The 20,421-nt window shown below is 42.5% G+C and overlaps 1 protein-coding gene across 1 annotated transcript in view; it reads left to right on the top strand.

Annotated features, from left to right (window-relative positions):
- Window positions 1-414: 414 nt before the first annotated feature.
- The window catches only part of efnb1 (ephrin-B1), a gene marked incomplete at its 5' end in the record, with an annotated part of 35,584 nt that continues 15,577 nt past the window's right edge, over window positions 415-20,421 (top strand). Inside the window, one exon of the mRNA XM_038700270.1 lies at window positions 415-721. Coding sequence (XP_038556198.1) covers window positions 415-721 — 307 coding nt within the window. The remainder of the gene's footprint in view (window positions 722-20,421) is intronic.

Genomic DNA, 20,421 nt, shown 5'->3' with positions numbered 1-20,421 from the left:
CGTAGATATTATGTTGAAGCACAGGTCTTACATTGAACTCCGAAAACATGGGAAAAGAATCAGTGGCATTCTTTGGATGTAATCTTATCTGTAGCCATTTCTGCGGCAGCCATTTTGTGTTTGGCCATCTTGTTTCCCTCCTTGCAAACTTTTGGTATGCTTTGATTTGGGTCCAAGAATGAGAAGAAAATTTACAGGATTTGTGTTAAACGTTCTGTCGTCTAAGGCTGAATGATGTCAAGCTGATACATGTAGTGTTCTTGTGGGGCCACATTAACTAAGCTCTGCCTAAAAGCCCATGCCAGACAAATCTAAACCTATAACTCCAATAGCTCAAAGTATTAAGACTATATAAACTGTTGTTGAATTATGTGGCTGCTTTTCCAGACTTCCTTTATTATGTGTTAGTGACAAATTGTCTTCTTTTTTTTCTCTTTCCCCAGGTTTCTGGCTGGAAAGGGCCTGGTGATCTACCCAGACATCGGGGACAAACTGGACATCATCTGTCCCAAAGCGGACCAAGGCAGAGACTATGAGTACTACAAGCTGTACCTGGTGAAGAGGGAGCAGGCGGAGAGCTGCAGTACCGTCCTCGATCCTAATGTCTTGGTCAACTGTAACAAGCCTGAGAAGGACATCAAGTTCACCATCAAATTCCAGGAGTTCAGCCCAAACTACATGGGCCTGGAGTTCAAGAGGAACGTCAACTACTACATCACCTGTGAGTTTGTCTTAAAAGATGATTTATTGTTGATCTTTAGCTTTTCAACCTTCATTTAACCAGAGAAGCCTGGCTGAACAATCTGAGCCATAATCTCTGCTTCACACTCAGTTACACACAGTCACACATGGGAGTTTCGTAGTAAAACTGTATTTTAATGGCTGCTGCAGCAGCTCCATAGCAACAACTAGAGGTGACCTGCCTTGCTTATGGCACAGTGTCTGTCAGTTCAGGATACAAACCTACAATCTTTACTGACATTAAATGAAGTGTTTCTTTAGTTAAATATAATTTTGAGGTACTTGTATTTCAGGCTCTCCATTTGTACTTCTGCAAATGGAAAACTTTAATTTCAAAATAATTTCAAAATAATTTCAAAATAATTTCAAAGACATTTCTTGAAAAGAACTTGGCAATAATGCTTTTGAAAATGGAGACAGTGTTGGTACCTCATTTCACCTCATTTAATGAATTCTAACTAATTGCGTCTTATAGTCAGTACACAGCAGGTCAGCTGTACTTGCAAAAATGTGAAATTTGTCTACTGTCAAGCAAATTATTCTATATGCAGACTAAAGTTTCCAGTGATAAATGAATAGTGAACGAATATTTATTTGGAATTAAATGTAGCTTTCAGCTTTTCTTTGAGGGAAATTCATATTTGAACAGTAATTAGTACCAAAATATATTGGTATTTTTTGACAATTCCTAGAAAATTAAAAGGAAATTACGGACCTAAAAGAACAATTTCCAAAATGAATATTTATACTTTAGCTGACAATACTTCTGTAATTTTATTGAGTGCAATACCTTTACTTGTAATTGAGTATGTTTGCTTTGTGGTATGACAATATTTACTGAAGGTCTGAATATGTTCTCTTACAAAAGAAATGTAGACACACTTTTCACATACTTTGGGACAGCCTGTTTTGGGGTAATTTATTATTGCTAACTTATTATGAGTAATATTAAGGGTAACTAGTGAGTAATAGTTTTGCAGCTAAAATCATATTCTGTCCCAGTATTTGAGGATTTGCACTAAGTAGATGGTGTTTAGTAAGTATCAACAACATAAAACCTGGGACTAAAATGTAAAATGGTTTATTTACACATGCATTAAATTTTAAATGAAAAATGTTTATCACTTAAGACAGTCAGTTAGCCTCTGTGTCACTGTTTACAAAGCCACAGTGGTGAGGGTATTGAAGACCCGGTCCAAAACAGTCTTTGTAACCCCAACAAACATTTTGTTAAACTGCCGGGAAGACATATTTTACAGGGGTTGTGGAGGAATCACACAACTGCAGGACTCTTTTTGGACAGAGAAGTTTGGAGCTGGGTGCTTTCAGCTGCCTTTCTCTCAGGATCTTGCTGCATAAACAGCAAAGTCTTGCTCCACGCTGAGGACTTTAGGATGTCTGTAGGTTACAGTCATTTAAATAGTTTTTTAAAGAATCGCAGAATATCATTGAGATACTAAAACCACTGTAATTTAAATGTTAATAAATGTGTGTCAAATGTGACTTGCTGAAAATTAGGAGGTAAGGCCTCTGGGGTGTTAAGAAGCATCCAGGCTGCACACTCACCGGCTCTCATTTTATTGCTGACATTTACTGCCCACACCTGAAAGAAGAAATTAGATATGAAGTGTGACATATTTAGATGGTAAAATCAACATAATCTAACAATTTACTCCATGACTCTTGTCTTACCAGCACCAAAATCCTTCAGTTCAAACTCACAAAGATTTCAAACTGAAAGCTCAATCTTTACTGTTACTCCAAACGTTATCAGAGTTATATTAGTGTAACATGAGCAGAGTTCAAAGTGTGATGGTGGACCGCCTGTATGTGTCTCAGTAAATCACCGTTCTCTCAGCTTACTTTTCCTCAGCCCCGAAAGAAGGTTGATTATGTCTTCAGCAGTCACCTGAGATGGGATATTTTTTTTCTGCTGAAGCCTTAGGATTTCCATCACCAATGCAATCTAAAAACATAAAGACGATAAGTCATCTTCAAGCATGACATGACAGAGCCTATCAGAATTGGTTTTGCATTTTATATTGGTGTGGACTTGGAAGGATAGTAGGTCTTATTTGTGACTGTGTATATGCCAGCAGAACTTCATCATATACATATGGGTGTATCAAACAACACTACTGAAGGAAAAAAGATAATGTTACTTTTAGTTTTGGTCTGTTTTAATTAAGTATATCTAAGTCCATCTCCAGTAGGGTCCCCAGGGAAACTTTTTGCAAGTGTCCTAATGTTAAATAAAGTGCTAAATTTATGACCACCCTCAGGACACTACTATGAGATGATGCATACATAATATATCAAACAATTTGGTCATCACTACCCCAGCTGATGATGACACAATAAAAAATATTTACCCAGTGAAATCCTCTGGTATATTTTGCTGTACAGGATAAGGCTGGTGATATTCCATATTTTCCAACTGTCAGAAAATCCCATGAAAACACCAAAAACAATCAAATTTATCCTACTAACATGCATTACCTGAGAAGCCCAAGCCTGATATAGCTGATTCCTCTGCGCCATAGAGCTCCGTTATTGTCCAGAAACTATTAAAACACATCCGTGAGCCACAGTGTTGCACTGGGTGACATGTTCCTTCGTTATGATGAACATGGACACTGTAGTTTATTTTGAGTCAGTTCCCCATGCGATGTCCTGGTGTGGTAAATACTTGCTAAAAAGCATCAAATTTGTATTAATTTGGACCTCTCCGTTTATTTTTCGATTTATTATGAAGGAACAAATGGGTTTGGAGTTGCTACAGACTTGATAGGGAATTCAGGAAGTATTTAGACATAGATTAATATGTTGTTGGTTTTAGTTTTTTTATATGATTGTTGACTATAAGAAGTTATGTAGTAATGCAAGCCTTATAATTTAAGTCACGAGTTGGCAGGTAGAAAGCAACAGTTTTTCTGGGGGGATATCCGACAGCCTAGATGCTGTTTCTCCATCTTGTTAGCTCAGTAGCTGCAGAAGCTAACACGCTGTAGCTCAGTTATTAATGCAAAAGACAGTGTTACTCTAGACGTTACTTCGGCACACAGTAAAGTCACATTTTTACTTTTGTTAGTCATTTCCTACATTTCTTGGCATGACTTGAACGGTTTTCTAAAATCGTAACATGTGTTGTGGTTCTTCTGGTCTGAGGATGCTGTCAGTTGGTGGCTCTGCCACATCTGTACTTGATTCCTTACTGAATCAATGAAATGATCGGAGATGGTTGTGACATTAGAAATGCAATGTCTAAACTTACATGCAACAAGCTGCCTCATGCCAAAGAACTGCTGGCATAGTGAGAAGTTGAATTAAACACTAATCATCTCTTGTAAAGTAAATTCATATTTGGAAAAGTTAGCATAATACAAAATATGGTTACATATTTATCATCACCTTTATCCTTACATATAATTTTTCTTTTCCTGAATATTTAGGGAAAGCTTATTTGTACAATTTAGCCCAATATATGAATAAGCTTCGAAAGGCTTCAGAAGATATAAAGTTAAACCTCCTGCACGTTAAGAAAATGTTTTATTCTTACAGTAAAAAAAACAACTTCTTTATATCATCTCCCTCTGAAGGAAAAATCCACACTACATTAAATCTCACATATGTTTTTTTCTTTTGATCTGTAGCAGTTCAATCGATATTTGTGAAGTCTCCCTCAAAGCCAGAATGCAGGGAAGCATGAAGCTAGTGATGTTATCAAGCGACAGTTTTTTGGGGGTGGGGGGGCGCTTCCGTGGCAACATTTCATTTGGACTTTAAGAAATATTTCTTTGAGCTTTATTACACCCACATGTCTTTAAAAAAACACCTTGGGCATTTTCCGCGCCTGATCAAAGTTTTCCTAGCCGGCTGTTAGCGGGGCTGCTCCACATATTGTCTCCTGATTACATCATAAATATTTTAACCAACTCTATTAGTGACATGTGCGTGGGCATGCATCCTGACTATAGTATGATCCAACATCAAAGAGAAAACATCAACTTTACTTTAGATTAAATTTGCTTTTATACCACACTCTCTTGTGTCTCTGCCATATAACACCATTCTTGCTGATGTGTATATTATGCAAGTGCTAAGAATACTTAACACTCGCTCCATGGTGTTTCAGACTGTGAACTCAGAACTAGAGCCTGTTGTAAATCCTTCACAGGGGAGGCTGGACATGCAGGATCCAGCCTGATGGTGGATCATCATTAGGCTCATATACTGTAACGTTCTTGCATCAGCAGTAATCGGTTGTAGCATTTGTCTTGGTATTATGTTAATGTTGTTGTCCTTTGCAACAGGAAGCGCTTGCTTTATTTATTCCACTGCAGCTTGTGCATACAGCATGACACGTTTCATCTATCATTTAGATAATGACCACGTGTCGCTGCTGTATGTGTGTAATATCTGTGTGTTTTCTTGGGAGTGCAAGAGAGGGACAGAAGGCACCTGCACTGAACACACTTTTCCTGCTTTTTCCTGTAGAGTCATGTGTGTATATGTGTGTTGAAGCCCCTTCAGGCCAGCTTATCCCTGCCTAGAAGATGTGAGTGCATTATCCCACCGTCTCTGCTGGGAATGCGCTCCAGCCGGCCAGCAGAGCAGCGTAAATCTGCTCGGCCTATAAAGACCCGGCTTATCTGGCCTGATTAACGGTCAAACGTGGCAGACACCGTTTGAGACGAGAAGAAGATGCATAGGGAGCGGACATTCCACTGAATCTTCCAGCAGTCTTTTTCTTGTGCACCCCCGGTCTCTCCACTATGACTCCGTGGCTCTGTTTGTCTTTTCCTTGATCATCTCCACCCCCACCCCTACTTCTGCTTCTTCTGCTCCTTCCATGGGGTAGAATAAGCAACAAAAGGTGTGTGGTAAAGAAAGCAACAAATGGTGTGTGTGTGTGGGTATTTGTTTGCGTGTGTGTCCCATGCCTTGGCGTCACCGCAGGGGATCCCGTCCACTCGGTCCCGTCTATCCGAGCCCAGCTCTGACAGGAGTCGTGGGGGGGGTTAAAGGTCAAAATTCATGGACAAGGGGTCACGGAAACACAGCAGGGGATTGGTAATGATAACCCTGCACTGATCTAAACCCCATACCAGCACCAGCCTGTGCTGTCCATCAGCACCCCCACCCCCAATGCACACACACACACACACGCACATACATATATGTACACCTTCCCGCCCTCCTGGTGTATGAGTGAACAAACTGGTTGTATTTCATTGCGTTGTCTAAACACAGGATATGGAATGTTGTGAGGAAAATGGCCGCTCTGTGTTTAGGGGTTGGAGTCAGGAGAGAAGTGATTTTAGACAGGATGCTTTTAAGGCGAAGAAAGTATAATGGAGAAAATAAGCAACAGAGCAGGAAAGAGAGTGAAGGGACAGGCATACGTACCCACACACACTCACACGCACACACACACACACACACACACATATATATATATATATATAGACTGTCTTTATAGCCAAAAAAAGTCCCTTCATTTTTCCTCCCATTCGCTCCTCATTAGAATAATGTACCAAGACTGCTTGGTGATATATTTCAGTGGCTAGCTGGGCCGGTGAGTCTCTGTTCTATAAAAGGGGAACGCCATGAGGCAGTAAACAGAGGCAGTCTGTCGTCAGGCACTCCTCTTCTCCCTTGATTTCCTGTGTAGTGGGCAGGGTAAGCCTGATCCCTCCTGACACCTGTCACTCTCCATCACAGTGTACCATCGTGGACTCTTGACACACGCCAACTTCTCTACCAGAACACTGCCGCAGTGGAGCACATACTATCTAGTCTGAAAACACGGAGCGACTGATAAGCACTTTATTATTCGTACGGGAAAAGCTTAATTTATTTCCTGACTTGTTTAAACATGGCTGCTGACCCATTCTTCGAAGAACAATGGCTTACAGTATATCTGACAAACTGCATGACACTGTGGGGTGATCTTTCTCTGGTGCTCACACCTGACAGGATTAAGGTTAGCAGGCATGTTGCATGTTGCATATCACTAACATTCATACTCTTCTGCGTGGGCTCTGTTCTGTATCGCTGTTATTTTTTGCTCAACAACCTACACATTATGCACCCCTCCATCTAAATACCCCCCCAAGGAATCCTCCTCCATTGAAAAATATGCATGCAACCTCCACCATCTCAAAGCAAAAGCTTTGCAAAAGGAGATCATTACTTGTCAGCCTCTTGTCCTCTTATTTGCCCTTGAGAGTTAAAGTTCAAATCCCTGCCCTGGCTGCAGCAGATCACAAGATCCGCCCCTGCCCTACATTTGCAAGGACATAAACACTCCAACATATGTGCACACACACGCTCCCACGCAGGTACCCACATTAATAATGCTCAGTTTAGCTTTATCTTGTGAGCTCAGAAAACGTATACAAATGAAGGCTTGTACATAAGTCAAATAAATATAAACAGTGGCAGGCTGGTAGCTCGATGTGTCACAGTGCAATAACAGTAATCTGATTAGAAAAAAAGTGTTAAATGTCATCTTTTAGAGTTAACATAAAATTACCATAATCAAATCACAGCCACTTGGAAAAAAAAGGCTGTTGCATTTGTCAGCGGCGCGTTTCAAAAACACAAAGGCATTTTGATTGTCAGATTATAGAGATGCAAATAACTCACACATTTCTAACTCGCAATTAAATGAATTTTTGTCGAGAAGCGATAACTGTTAACATCTGGTAACCTCCCTCAGTAAAATCACACTGGAATATTTTAATTACAGGGAAGAGACACTGTGCAGGATTTTCCTTTTGATTGTGGACTCTCCCACGTACATGTTAGCAGTGAAGAACAAAGGATGTATTGTTTCATAGAATATTTAGCAGATTGTGGACATTAAAAACCACTTACCGAACCTGAACTAATGATTAGTATTGTGGGCAAACATTTCTGTCAGTCCTATTTTAAATGCCATTTTATATATCCTCGGATAAAGAATAAAAGGTGGTTGAAAATAACCAGTTTTATCATTTTATATAGGATCCTGTTATAAGAATTAATCTCATTCATTCCTTTGAATAGTTTAAATGCTGTGTCATCATCAATCATTTTATTCCAGTATTTGTCATGTTTTTCAATGAGTAAATAATAATTAACAGCAAAATGCTTTAAGAATAGGATAAACGAAAAAATCAGTCGCTGATTGACTTCGAACAACTGTCGTTGTCGATGTTACCAGTTAGAGTTTTAAGCAGTAAGCCTTAACGGATTTCATTGTCAAAGTAAACCTCCCTAATAGGTCAGGTTAGCGCCAGTGGAGCAGCATGGCCTGCGATAAGGAGATTTAACCCCCAGCCCCTCCACCCCCCATGGGTGAATATAGCCAAGTGTTTATTAGAGTGCCAGTGTAATATATGTCTTTCTGCTTGCTTTGCAAATCTATCCAGGCTGCCTCTGCTACTTCTCCGTTGGATATTTCATTCAGAGAGGGTTAGCAGGCACAGCATTATTGTCACTGGTTATTGCCTTTCGTTTATTACAGAGGAGTTTGTTTAGAGTGGGAGGGGGGGTGGTAGTGTGTGTGTCTGTGGGGGGGGGGGGGATGACATGAGGACTTTCTTTTAGAGGGAGGGCTGCTCACGTGGCTGTACAAGTGAATGGTAACCATTGGTTACGGCTGAACCCGTCGCTGCTAGATGAAGCTGATATATTCATGTATTCATCTCAATTAGTCTGCTCCGTGCATCTTCAAATGCAGACACTCATCCCTCCTCGGCTGTGCTCCATGCTTATCTTATTAGAATATTTTATCCTTCGTGCGAGTTCTACCTCTCTCTCTCTTACTATGTTATCCCTCACTCCAACTCCTCCAACAATCCTTTTCTCCTTCCATTAGGCTTCTCTTGCGTTTGGAAGTTGTGTGTGTGTGTGTAGGTGCTGTGGGAAGTCATGTGTGTTCAAGTCATTTTTTGTTAACAGATAGCTTAGATCTCTTTCAACACAAGAGGCCACAGAGCTAACTCTGCAAAACAACAACACTGTTGATTTTTGTTTTCATTCTCATCCTCTCAACCAACATAAACTCATTTTCTCAATGTCTCTTTTCTATATGAGCGATTTTCAGTTGTTGAAAGTAGCTTCCTGGTTTTCTTTAAATCCATCAGCTCTGCAGAAACCATCTCTGTGGTTTCGCAAACCCTAAAATAGCTTAAGGCAAAAGGAGAGGAGACATCTTAAGACTGCTGGAAAGATGCATGTTGAGTCCATGGTGATTAGGAAAAGTAAATGTAGGACAGGAGAAGATGAGCATCATTGTCCATAAGGCAAATTGTATCGGACAATGGTGTATTGCTGCATAAGAAACATAAGCGCAGGATAAAACAATGACAACCCATAATCTAAAACACTGTGGAAATGCATATTTCCCTTTCCATCTGAGATGTCTGAGGTTGTTTGCCCTCTGCTTTGCCAACAACACATATACCCAGTGTCTTTCTTCTCTGGCCAATAGCTAAGCTCAAATCACAGCTCTCTGTCTCTCAGATGGAGCTTGCTCTCCCTCTCCACCATGCCTAGAACAGTGGTTTGCCTTTTCCAAGGCACACTCAGAAATGGCTTTGTTTTCCGACAGCCATTCAGTGGCACCCTCAGCCGGGGCCTGCCAAGAAGTCCGCCTCCCCGAGCTGGAGCCTGGGCTTGTTTACACAAACTCATCGGAGAAATATGGATGTGTAATTATAGAGGTTGTTAGTTTTTATGTCGCATCCTTGCTATGGAAACCACTGCATGCTTGGTCAGCTACGATGAGGGACGGCTGATGAAACTCTGACCGGGGATGGCGTGAACATTTCTGCGGAAAGCGTTTTGGGGGAGCAAACAGAGAAAATGGAGCTTCTCGATGGAATGGAATCAGCGCTGAGCAAGGCAAACAAACATGAATCACAAGGCGGTGATAGAGATTGCTGTGGTTGTCCAACGCATAAATACAGAGTCTAAATACTGCTCTGCAGGCCAGGACCAAGCCCGTTTCTGTGAATTCAGCTCGGTGGCAAAATGTCCATGTTCCATTCCAGCACAACCACAGGCACACAAACACAGTAACGGGAGCAGACAAACACACAAGAGGTGTGTGTGCGCACAAACACACAGGCATAAATAAGCACAAAGCCACATAAGCAAATTCAAATATATATATATATATATATATATATATATATATATATATATATATACTCATAAGCTCTCACTAGCATGCAAATAGATGCTCACACAAAAAACACAATGCCATCCTCCTTCTCCCTGCACAGTCTTGCTTGCATAAAAGAAGCCGCTGTATGCACTGAGCATTTTTTTAATGCACATTCAAGAGAACTGTAGCTTAGCTGAGCATGAGATTTTTTTCAGTCAGCAGTCCCACGGGCGCAAACGTCTGTGCTGTCAGAGTTTGTGCGTGCGTACCACGACGGGCGGATGGATGCTGAAAAGATAGCTCCATGCCTTCAAGTAAATGCACATTGTGTTTGGGTTCAGGCTGTGCTGCCTCCCGCAGCGAGTTGATGATTTCGTAGATGGCGAAGGAACAATTTTACTTCCCAAACCCACAGGTCCAATTTCTCTGCCTCTGTCTGTTCTTCTCTGCCTTCTTCTTCTGCAACTTAATCTTTCTCTCCATCCGCCTTGCCATTCCACCCATTTTCTCTCTTCCTTAGATCTCAGAATCCTCCACCCCCTCACCTCCTCTCCCCATCCCTCCTGCACAGTGACAGATCCTTCAGGAAATTGTTTCGAGTCGGCCAGACATTTTTGTGTTGTAGCTGTTTATTTGTGCTGGGGGCACGGGGGTCCAGAGCCTCAGTCTCTCTCTGCTCTCGGACTAGAGGTTAAGCTCCCGAACTCTTTCACCGCTCTGCGCCAAAAAACACTGATCCTCGATCAGTGTGGCTTTACCGTGTAACCGATACCAGGGATGAGAAGAGAGGAGCACCAGAGAGGATGTAATCAGTGTGTGCAAGTTTGTATACGTGTGTCAGCTTCTGGCTTTGTGTGTATTAGGATGTAATCAGCAGCATTCTCTCTGTGGTCTGCTGTGCTCTCTGATTGGGGTTTTGGCGAATAACAGGGGGAGGGAGGAAAGTGTGTTTCTTTTCCTGCGTCTTGTGTTGCAGCCTGGCCTCAGAGGTGGAGACGAAGAAGGCTCGCTGTGGTTTGGAGCCGCACTCAGAGCTCTGGTGCTTTACACATCAGCTACATCAGACCTATCTCTTATATATATGTATATATATATATATTTGTCCGTCTCTCTGCCTCATTGTGTCTCTCAATGACTGTGACTGTGTGTGTGTGTATGTGTGTCTGTGTGCATTAGAGCTGCTCTGACTTGGGTCCCATGTTGGCTGCAGTCAGCTTTATTCAGTCGCTTCCATGTTAGCAGGTACAGGAGATTCCCCCAGGGTTTAGGCACACAGGCTCACACACACTTGTACACACACAAACACACACCCGCACACACATGTACAGTCACAGGGACACGTGCACGCCCACACACATATGCACTGTCCTCTTTCTTGCTCTCTATCTCTGTCTTTGTTCTGCTTCTTGCAGATTTTGTTTTTGCGGACAACAGATGGGTCGACATTGACTCTCTCCTAAATAACAAGTACACTCTCTGTCTCTTGCTCTGACATGTCTCACTCCTGTCCATCTCACTGTCTTTACTGTCTGTCTGCCCTGGTCTATTTGTCAACTATTTGTTTCAGTCGTTTATCAAGCAACAATCCCAAACATTCACTCGTTCCAGGCTCTCAAATGTGAGAATCTGCTGCTTTTCCCTGTTTCATATCATTGTAAATTCAATATCTTTGTGTTGGACTGTTGGCAGGACAAAATAAGACATTTAGAAATATCACCTTGTAATTGTAAGAGCCGTTTTTACTGTTTTCTTTGTTATTGACTAACAAATTAGGCTATTGATAAAAAAATATGTACATGGCAAAAATTGTCCAGCCCTAAGTCTTGCCCTTTTTGTGTTTCTCTGACCTGATCATCAGCAGCTGATGATCAGGTCAGAAGGCAGTTTTTTTCACCTGAGCCATAGCACTTAGCTTGTCTTTCCTTGCACATTACATCCCCATACCATTCCCTCTTACTTAGAATACCTCATTGGGTTTGTTTGGCATCACCTATTTGCAATTGGAGGCACTGAGCCTGCAGTAGGAGTTATTGCTTGTTTGTTTGTTTGTTTCTCATCATTGATGTGTGTTATTGTACCGAGGAACACAAGGCTCAGTTGTCATAACTCTCTTCTTGAGGCCAGATTGAAAAGGTCAGTGAAAATGATGCTCCACTCTCCACAGAGGATGAATAGACACAGTGTAGGAGCTACAACCACCCACCCCACACACACACACACACACACCTACACACACAAATGAGCCTTGTACACATGTACATGCTTAGACATCTAAACACATTTGCATAAATGCACACAGAAACACACACGCAGTCCCTGCGAGAACATTTTTACATGCACCAGCACGAGCAGCGAGCTCTCTGAGGAGATTTTTTCCTCCGCTGTTCATGTTCGTTAAATTGTTCCAGGGCATCGGCTCTGGTTTCCCTCGTGCGTGTGTATGTGTGTGTGTGTGTGTGTGTGTGTGGTGGTGGGGGGGGGGGGTGCTCAAAGATTAGCTCTTTAGTTAGTGTAGATTTTTGGAGCCTCATGGCCTTTGACATGCCACTACAATCTCCCACCACATTCCGATCCATCCCAGCGCTTCTTTTTATCAGGCAGTGCAGGCTGATTTGTGGCTCGTGGACCTTTTTAGATCGAGGAGGGTGACTCCTCTCCGGAGTCCAGAGTCCCATATCACCTTTGTACGCGACCACAGAGGCCAGAGAAAAGACTGAGAGGATCACTTTTATCATCTGTGGGGATTTAGCGAGTGAACCATGGTTCACCTCACGTGATTATCAGTGCAAATGAAGCACGACGAAAACTCCAATGAGCCTCCTGCTGAGGAACAAGCTCGCTATGAGACCTTTTGTGTGCATCTGTCAGCTGATTACACATATGTTACCTGGCAATACCAATACCACCCACCAATATGAATGTTACTGGATGTTTTTAGGAAATAACTACTGGGATGGGCTACATACAATACAAAGGCATTTAACAGACACAATAATGGGATAATCAGAGCATAATCTGTCATTGTGGTTTCCCATACATGAGCAATAAGGTTAAAAAGTATTTGCTTACTTTGATGACATGTTGAAGGTTTACAGCTTGTTGTCTGCAGCTCAGCAAAAAATCAGCTCACTGAGCCACCAAAAAAAGAACAGCTTTGAAAAATGCTCTTCAAAGTTCAAAAATATTTTATTTTACTGAAAAAGTGCCCTATCCAATGGACACTTCCAAAGACCCATCAGATGATTAACAAGAGGAACATATGCATAAAACTTTTCAATGATACATACACATATATTATAACAGTTATAAAGAGATAATACAACAATTTTGTTGCTGCATATTTTATATGTTTTCTATTCCAAACATTGTAGGTACTTATTAGTATATATTTTGTATTATTTTTAAAAAGCAAGACAAGCAATCAAATACCAAAGTGAAGTGTAGCTATATACACACTCCATGCTGATTAGTATTGGGGAAGATGTTGGTCTTAGGAATGTTCTTGAAATCACAACGTAGTCGCTTGGCCCCGCGGGGTCGCTCTTTGCTCCGGTGATCAGACAGAGAGACAAGCATTCCGTGAGTAAACGGCAGGCGCTCTATGGGTAGTAACCATGGCAACGGCTTCTGTGCGCTGCACAGCTGTTGCCTATTTAACTTAAGTTCAAATTATACATAACTTTACCTGACAGGCCTTCATCTAGTTTTGCAGGGATGCTCTGCCATGTGAATTCCCTCCTGTTGATGTCCTCTTCAGTAAACAGTAATAGATTCTGGAAACTTACAAACTCTCTTTCAATGATTTGTGCTGCGCGTCACGTACAAAAAGTTCAAGACAATTCAACTTCGCAGCCGGTGGGCGTGTGCGGGAGACGACCACTTTACCTCACTCTGACAGGGACACTTGCTACTGAACATTGGCTTTCTGCTGCTTCCTGATAAAAGAAAAATGTTTCTGCTGATACCTGTTCAGAAAAAAACAAGAAAACAGATTTATATATGTTCACCTGTTGCTCAGAAGGTGCTGTTATGATCGTGGCTCTGGACTAACTAACTTGGTTTTATATTTGATTTGATTAAATTAATGTTTAGGTTGAGATTTACAAGAAATATTTTATTGCTACTGTGGAAAGGGAATACTGCTGGTAAAAAGCACCTTATTTGTTTAAAGTATTTGCAAACCACATGTTATTGGACGTTTTTGTGCATAGCAGTACATTTAAATTAAAAGTGCACAATACACTACTTTAGAATTCATTATTCAATTTTGCGCATGACAATGAGATTAATCACAATTAAAGATTTTAATTGTTGTCCAGCACTAATTATTTAGAAATTTATGAACATATTTTTTGCAACCACCTCTGAGTCGTTAATTTCAGGGCACTTGACTTGTCTCTTTTGTCCACAGTTTCTTTTGGCTTTCTCCAGCAGCTCTCCCCAGTATAAATAAATTTTAATTGTAAGCTCAATTTCTGAAGTGTACTCTGGGCGTGACCTAAGGATATATCTGAGGTGTGCAGCTTTTAATTTCAAGTAGCAGCAGGAAGCGATCAGTCAACTTAACGGAAGCTCCAATAACATGACAAGTGATGGCGGATCAGAAACAAGTGATGCTGCTAAATGTTAAATGAAAGTAAGAACAGAAATATCGAAGCAGAAAAAAAGTCTTGTGGACTTATTGTTGATGTGGATTAGTTGTTGGTTTCTTGAGAAGACTGGACATCTCACCCACTAATATCTGTGGTAAGGGAACCACTGGGCCTATATAATGGGATTAATGAAACACTAATGTGGAGCAAACCCTCTGTCTTAAACAAGGATGAAATACTGTGTACTCATTGTTAGCTATGCACACAAGCACAGAAACAAGCCTTATGCACACACACACACGTTGGTTAAGCACGAGATAAACACTAACTCAGCAACTCCCACATGAATATTAACCTTTAGCTTTTGAGCTTGTGTGTGTGTGTGTGTGTGTGTATGCGTGCCTCAGCATGTGTTGCATCTTCTCTAACCTTTAGCTCTGACCAATGGGAAGGTGAAATGCCGTTTTTTTTCTCTCTGACCCAGTTTCCTCTCTGCTTATTTCTCTGAACACGCAACATTTCAGCTGCTATTAGTCAAGTGATGCACTGTCTGAGAGTGGAGTTCAGAGGCAAGAGATGTGTATGTGTCTGCGCTGGGTGTTTGTGTGTAGCTCTCAAGTCTTGTTTGTTTACCTGGTAGTGTTGTGTGTGTGCCCACTAGGACTGTGCCAGTTTTTAAAAAGAACCATTTAATTGATAAGGAGCAACGTTTGCTGCAAACAAAGAAAAACGACAGTCACAACTGTTTGAAATGTCATTTTGCCTTTTTATGGTTTAGCCTGCGCTTTTAGATATACACCACTGCTGGTCATCTGAAGCAAAAAGAGTTACTGCAGGCCGCTTCTTCAGGCTATTTCCCCATTTTTCACTCTGCACATGATTTGTGTAAAACTGCTGATGTTTTCTGCGGCTGCAGCTCGATGATATCGGTGAAAAGAGCCATTACAGCCAATTAGCTACTCTGTCATTAGGGAGGATTGTGTGGGCTACTGGCAACTTCTCCACACAACAGAATACATTATAGCTGAAATAGCTGATATCTAAAAATGTTCCATGTTAGGAACAGCAGAGTAGTGGTAGGCTCGAATTTTACAGTGTGGTTATGAAATTAATATTGGATGCTTCGGCTGCTGTCGTTGCTTCTCATAACTTTAATACTATAGGCAACAGCTTATTGTATTATAAGCTGTAAGTCCCCCTCCCACAGGTTACACTGTTTTATTGTGCCAATCGACCGCATTCAAAATTCTATGATCTGAACTCCCCTGGTGCACACCTGTCAGATTATGTGGGGTTCGGCTTAGAAGTGTGGCTACACATTTTGAGCAGGCCTTCTTTAGTTTGTGTGTGTGGAAGGGAGTGGGGGGTGGTAGGTGGAGGGGGGCAGGAGTGCAAGAGAAAGGTTCAGGATGCGATGTGCTGTAAGATGAGTCTGTCTACATCTGTCATGTTGGAGTGTGCTCAGTCTGTTTGTGTTTGAGACAGATGACTTGCTCTGCTCCCCAAGGTCCTCCTGTTATTCTGCGTCCTTTATCTCCGGCTGATCCGACAGACGGCCTGCACCGTGTGTGTACTTGTGTCTGTTTGGGCGTAGGCGTGGGTGTGTGTATGTGAAAATTCTGCATGTGCGTATCCTGTCTTATGGGTTTCCTTGTGCGTGCGCATACAGGACAATGTCATCCTCTGCTTTTGTGTGTGTGTGTGTGTGTACGCGTGCGGATACACAGGGAAGTTTTGTGCTGCGTACAGGAGCACAGGGTTTTGCAGCATGCTGAGTTGGAAAATGGAGAGTGGAAAGTGCAGCGGTGTAAAAGCTCTGCCCCGCTGGATTCACCAGAGAGGTGACATACAGACACCCGCAGCTAAATGATGCAGAAGCTCTCTGTGTCTGCAGGCTGTGAGTCTTGTACAGACACACTCCCGGATGCACACACAGACACCTTGGGAGCTGCTGACAGGTCCTCTGCAGAGGTTAAAAGCTGTCATAAGTAGTCTTGAAGCACTAGCCCAGTGGTGCTGGCCATAGAAGTCCATAATGTCCAACCTTTGGCTTGGTAATCTGGGACTGTCTTGACTGATGTACAGGGACCACCCACATGCAAACACACACACACACACACACACACACACACATTATAAGTTAAAATAATACCTACCATGGAAAAACAAATTCACACTCCTGCATATGTCCGTCCCCGAGCATGCACACACAATAAAATACACATAAATGTACATGAACACATACACACAACTGAACGAAGAGAGGCTTAAATACACACAGTTGCACCGAGGGCAAAGCACACACAACGATAAACCGATAAACTCTGGGGAGAAGTGTAAGAGAAATGGTTGGTGTGTGTGTGAGAGAGAAGCAAGCTGGCAGACACACACACACACACACACACATACATACACACACAGTCCAACACACGCATATGCTTCCTCTGCTTTACAGAGAGAGATCACCTCCCACTTCTTCTTCTTTCTAAACTGAACTCTCCTCCTCCTCTCCGCTCCTCACTTCATCACCTCCTTCCATATTCCCTCACCGCACACACACACACACACACACACACACACACACACACACACACACACACACACACACACACACACACACCTGCACGCAAGCACACTTCAGACAGATCAAGTCTCACTCCTCCCCGGCTCGCACACTGAAAAAAAAAAGGAATCTCCCACTTCCTCTCACCCCCCGCCCCCACCTTGCACTCCTCTTTCCATCCCCTCTCTAAACACCTCACCTACACACACACACACCTCTCCACTTCAGTTCCCTCCCTCACCCCTCCACAGCACCACCGCTCCTCCTCCCCCAACCCGTACTATTCCATAGTGCTCTCTGCTGGAAGGATTTAGAGGTACCCTGTAATTTTGGTGCCGGAGGAGCTCTTAAGTCCTGCCTGATCTTCTGGCTACACAGGCAGCCAATGTGTGTGTTTGCGTGTGTGTCCGTAAATATATATTTGTATGTGTGTGTGTGTGTGTGTGTGTGTGTGTGTGTGTGTTCGCTTCTGTAGGCCAAAGTGCTTACATGTCTGTATATTTTTTTCGCAACCATTTCAAGTGTGGTTGTATTCGTGTGTGTGCAGCCGTGCGTGCTGTTGCTCTTTGCGCGTGTGTACGTGTGTATGTGTGAGAGAGAGAGCAGTCTAATCAGGACGCAGGAGAGGAGCTCCCCCTCTGGCTGTATACTGAAGCAGTGAGCTGAGCAACAGTTGTGTGCAGTGGGCCGCTAACCACCTTAAACCTTGACACTAATGCTGGTACCTGTTTACTGTACACGCAGCAAAGTGGCTCCTGGGAACAGGCAGCACGCGGCGATATAAGAGCTGCTACATGGTGATGCTCTGCAAAAATGGGAGTTAGAAGCACCGTTCTTGAAAATGAAGATGAAAAAACTCTGCCGTGTCCTTGCACACTACTCAAAACCACATGTATTCTAAGTGAAATTCAATATTGGGTTTTAAAAATAGTATAAAAAGTGTGTAGCACTAGCGCAGAATATATGACTATTTTATATTGTCTGCCAGGTTTTATTATTGAAATGAAATACAAGAAGAAAACATTGGCCAAGTGCGCCAAATTCATCTGAGATGATATGAAAAGTCTGAATGAATTTTCTTTGCCTATGCCAAACCTGGGCAGGAGGCTACGTGGGAGAGACGTCGAGTGAGAGGTTGGAGGTTGATTACGGACTTCCATTTCTATTTCTAGGACAAAGAAATGGAGGGCTGATGGACTTGGACATCTATTTAGATCCATTTCATTCCGCCATAATCAGGCTTTAGCTATTCCCTAATACTCAGGATTAGAAAAGGTTCAAAGTGCAAACATTTAGATCCCCCTGTATTATTCCAGTCTGCCAACCTCACTCTGTATATTTGTGTGTGTGTGTGTGTGTGTGTGTGTGCACGTGAGTGCTTGCATGCATGCCAGATCTGCTGGGGAGGGTTATCTCTGGAATCGGGCCCATAAACCTAATCTAACCCTCTCTGTGCTCATTCGGGAGTGAAATATTTTGTGCAAATAGGCTCTCCTTTCCTTCTCCCCACTTCGCACACTCTGTTTCGCAAATGTAAATAAAAACCAGGATAGCAATATCGCAGGTATGAAAAATAGCCATTTCTGTTGTGGCGCTCTGTTTGATACAGACACACATGCCTGACACGGCTGTGTGTAGCTCCCCGCTTTGCCTCAAATGGATGAAACAGCTCTGTGTGCTGGTGTTTTTCCTTGATGCTAAGTGTGAGTGATCAGATTGTGGTTGTGCCTGTTTATGTATTTAGCATCTTTTTTTGTTTGAAAAATGTTGACATTATTACTGGTGGTTACTGTGACTACCCGGTCCCTGCTCAGCTCGTCTAAGTGGAAGTCTGAATGCTGTGGAGAATGGGGGGGCGGTGTGTGAAAGGTAGCCAATGAATGTCACCTCTCATCCACTTTCTCATTAAACAACCTGCTCTCTGTCTGTCACATGGGCTGGATGTGTCCCCTCGTTCGGTGCTTTGGGCAGATGTTGCGCACGCAAGCACGCGCGCGTGCCCATAGACACTTGAGCACATGCCCACACAGGTACACACAGCCCATTGCGCTGTTGCAAGCCCCCCCCCGGGCTGGACAGGAATAATAAGCAGCAGATGATTCATGATGGAGATGGGGAATGTATTCAGCAGGACCACCTGGGTGACCTCATTTAGCAGACCTGAGAATAAATATAGACCACCGCATCGCACTCTAGCCTAAGCTTGTGTCGTCTCAGCCAGTCAGCACTGTATTTCTCACACATCTCCCACTCTTCTCCTTGCAGCACCTCAGGGACAGCCCTTCCACTCTACCCCGAATGTCCTTGTGAAATCTGTGTGCATTTGTGTACATGTAAGTGTGTGCGTTTATACACGTATGTTGATGTGCTAGCAGTAATGGTATGTGTGTATTATTGGAACGGGAGCCTTTGTTGCGGGCCAGCTCTTTCTCCTGTAAGGCTTGCTCTTGGCTGATACATTTGTGCTGTAGATATTTCCCAACATCAACATTTGGCACCTGGTTTCTCTTATGACTTCAGCAGCTGTAGATCTTTTGTTCTCCCACTAGTCACTCTGTGGCCAATGATCCACACCCACAAAGAGGGCCTTAAATCATACAAAAAACATCTTTGGAGCCGACCGCTTTATTAAAAAAAAGCAACATTCCTTCATGCAATGACCAGTTCTTTCGGCATTCTGGGCCACTAACATTGAAGCGGTTTGTTCCACTAAATCATTAGCAGTGGAATGGGAGTTTCTTTGTTCTTCGTCCTGTCATTGCTTTATCCCCTTGTGTTTTTATCTCCACCGAGACACACAGGAAGACCCAATTCCCCAGTTTCCTCTTTCCAAAACACGCTATGACCGCCGGCCTTTTAATATCTGGAAATCCAGATTTGGATTAACGTCAGTATGCTGGGATGAAACGAGAGAGAGGGAGAGGGTTAGAGAGGGAGCAAAAGAGGGGATAGAGTGAGTGAGAGGCTTTCAGATAAAAGAAAAAAAGCTGGCAGCTTGTCCTTGTTGTGGAGTAGGGTTAGGGAGGTTGAGAAACGTGGCAGCAGTAGTCTTTTTTTGAGCAAACTCTGACATAACAGATAAATACAGTGATATCAGGAAATGATTAAAATTACAAACACAGGAGAGTGTGCTGCTGAGCAGTCTGCAAGTTTTTTTTTTCAAGATTCACAGCACATTTTTTTTAATGCACTCAACAGTTGTTTCTGCAGTCGTTCTCCATCTTGAATAGCACTTAAAAGACGGAATCACATAAGGAAATGTGCTTAAAATTGGCCACGGTTAATCGGATTATGAATTTCCAGTGGTATAGTAAAGGCCTTGAATTATTTGACGTTTTAAATGGCCTGAATACAAACAACATATA

This window comes from Micropterus salmoides, unplaced genomic scaffold (assembly GCF_014851395.1).
Source record: "Micropterus salmoides isolate LMB-PRFRI ecotype aquatic unplaced genomic scaffold, ASM1485139v1 Ms_hic_scaffold_5, whole genome shotgun sequence".
Lineage (NCBI taxonomy): Eukaryota > Metazoa > Chordata > Actinopteri > Centrarchiformes > Centrarchidae > Micropterus > Micropterus salmoides.
This window is presented reverse-complemented; position numbering and strand designations above follow the sequence as displayed.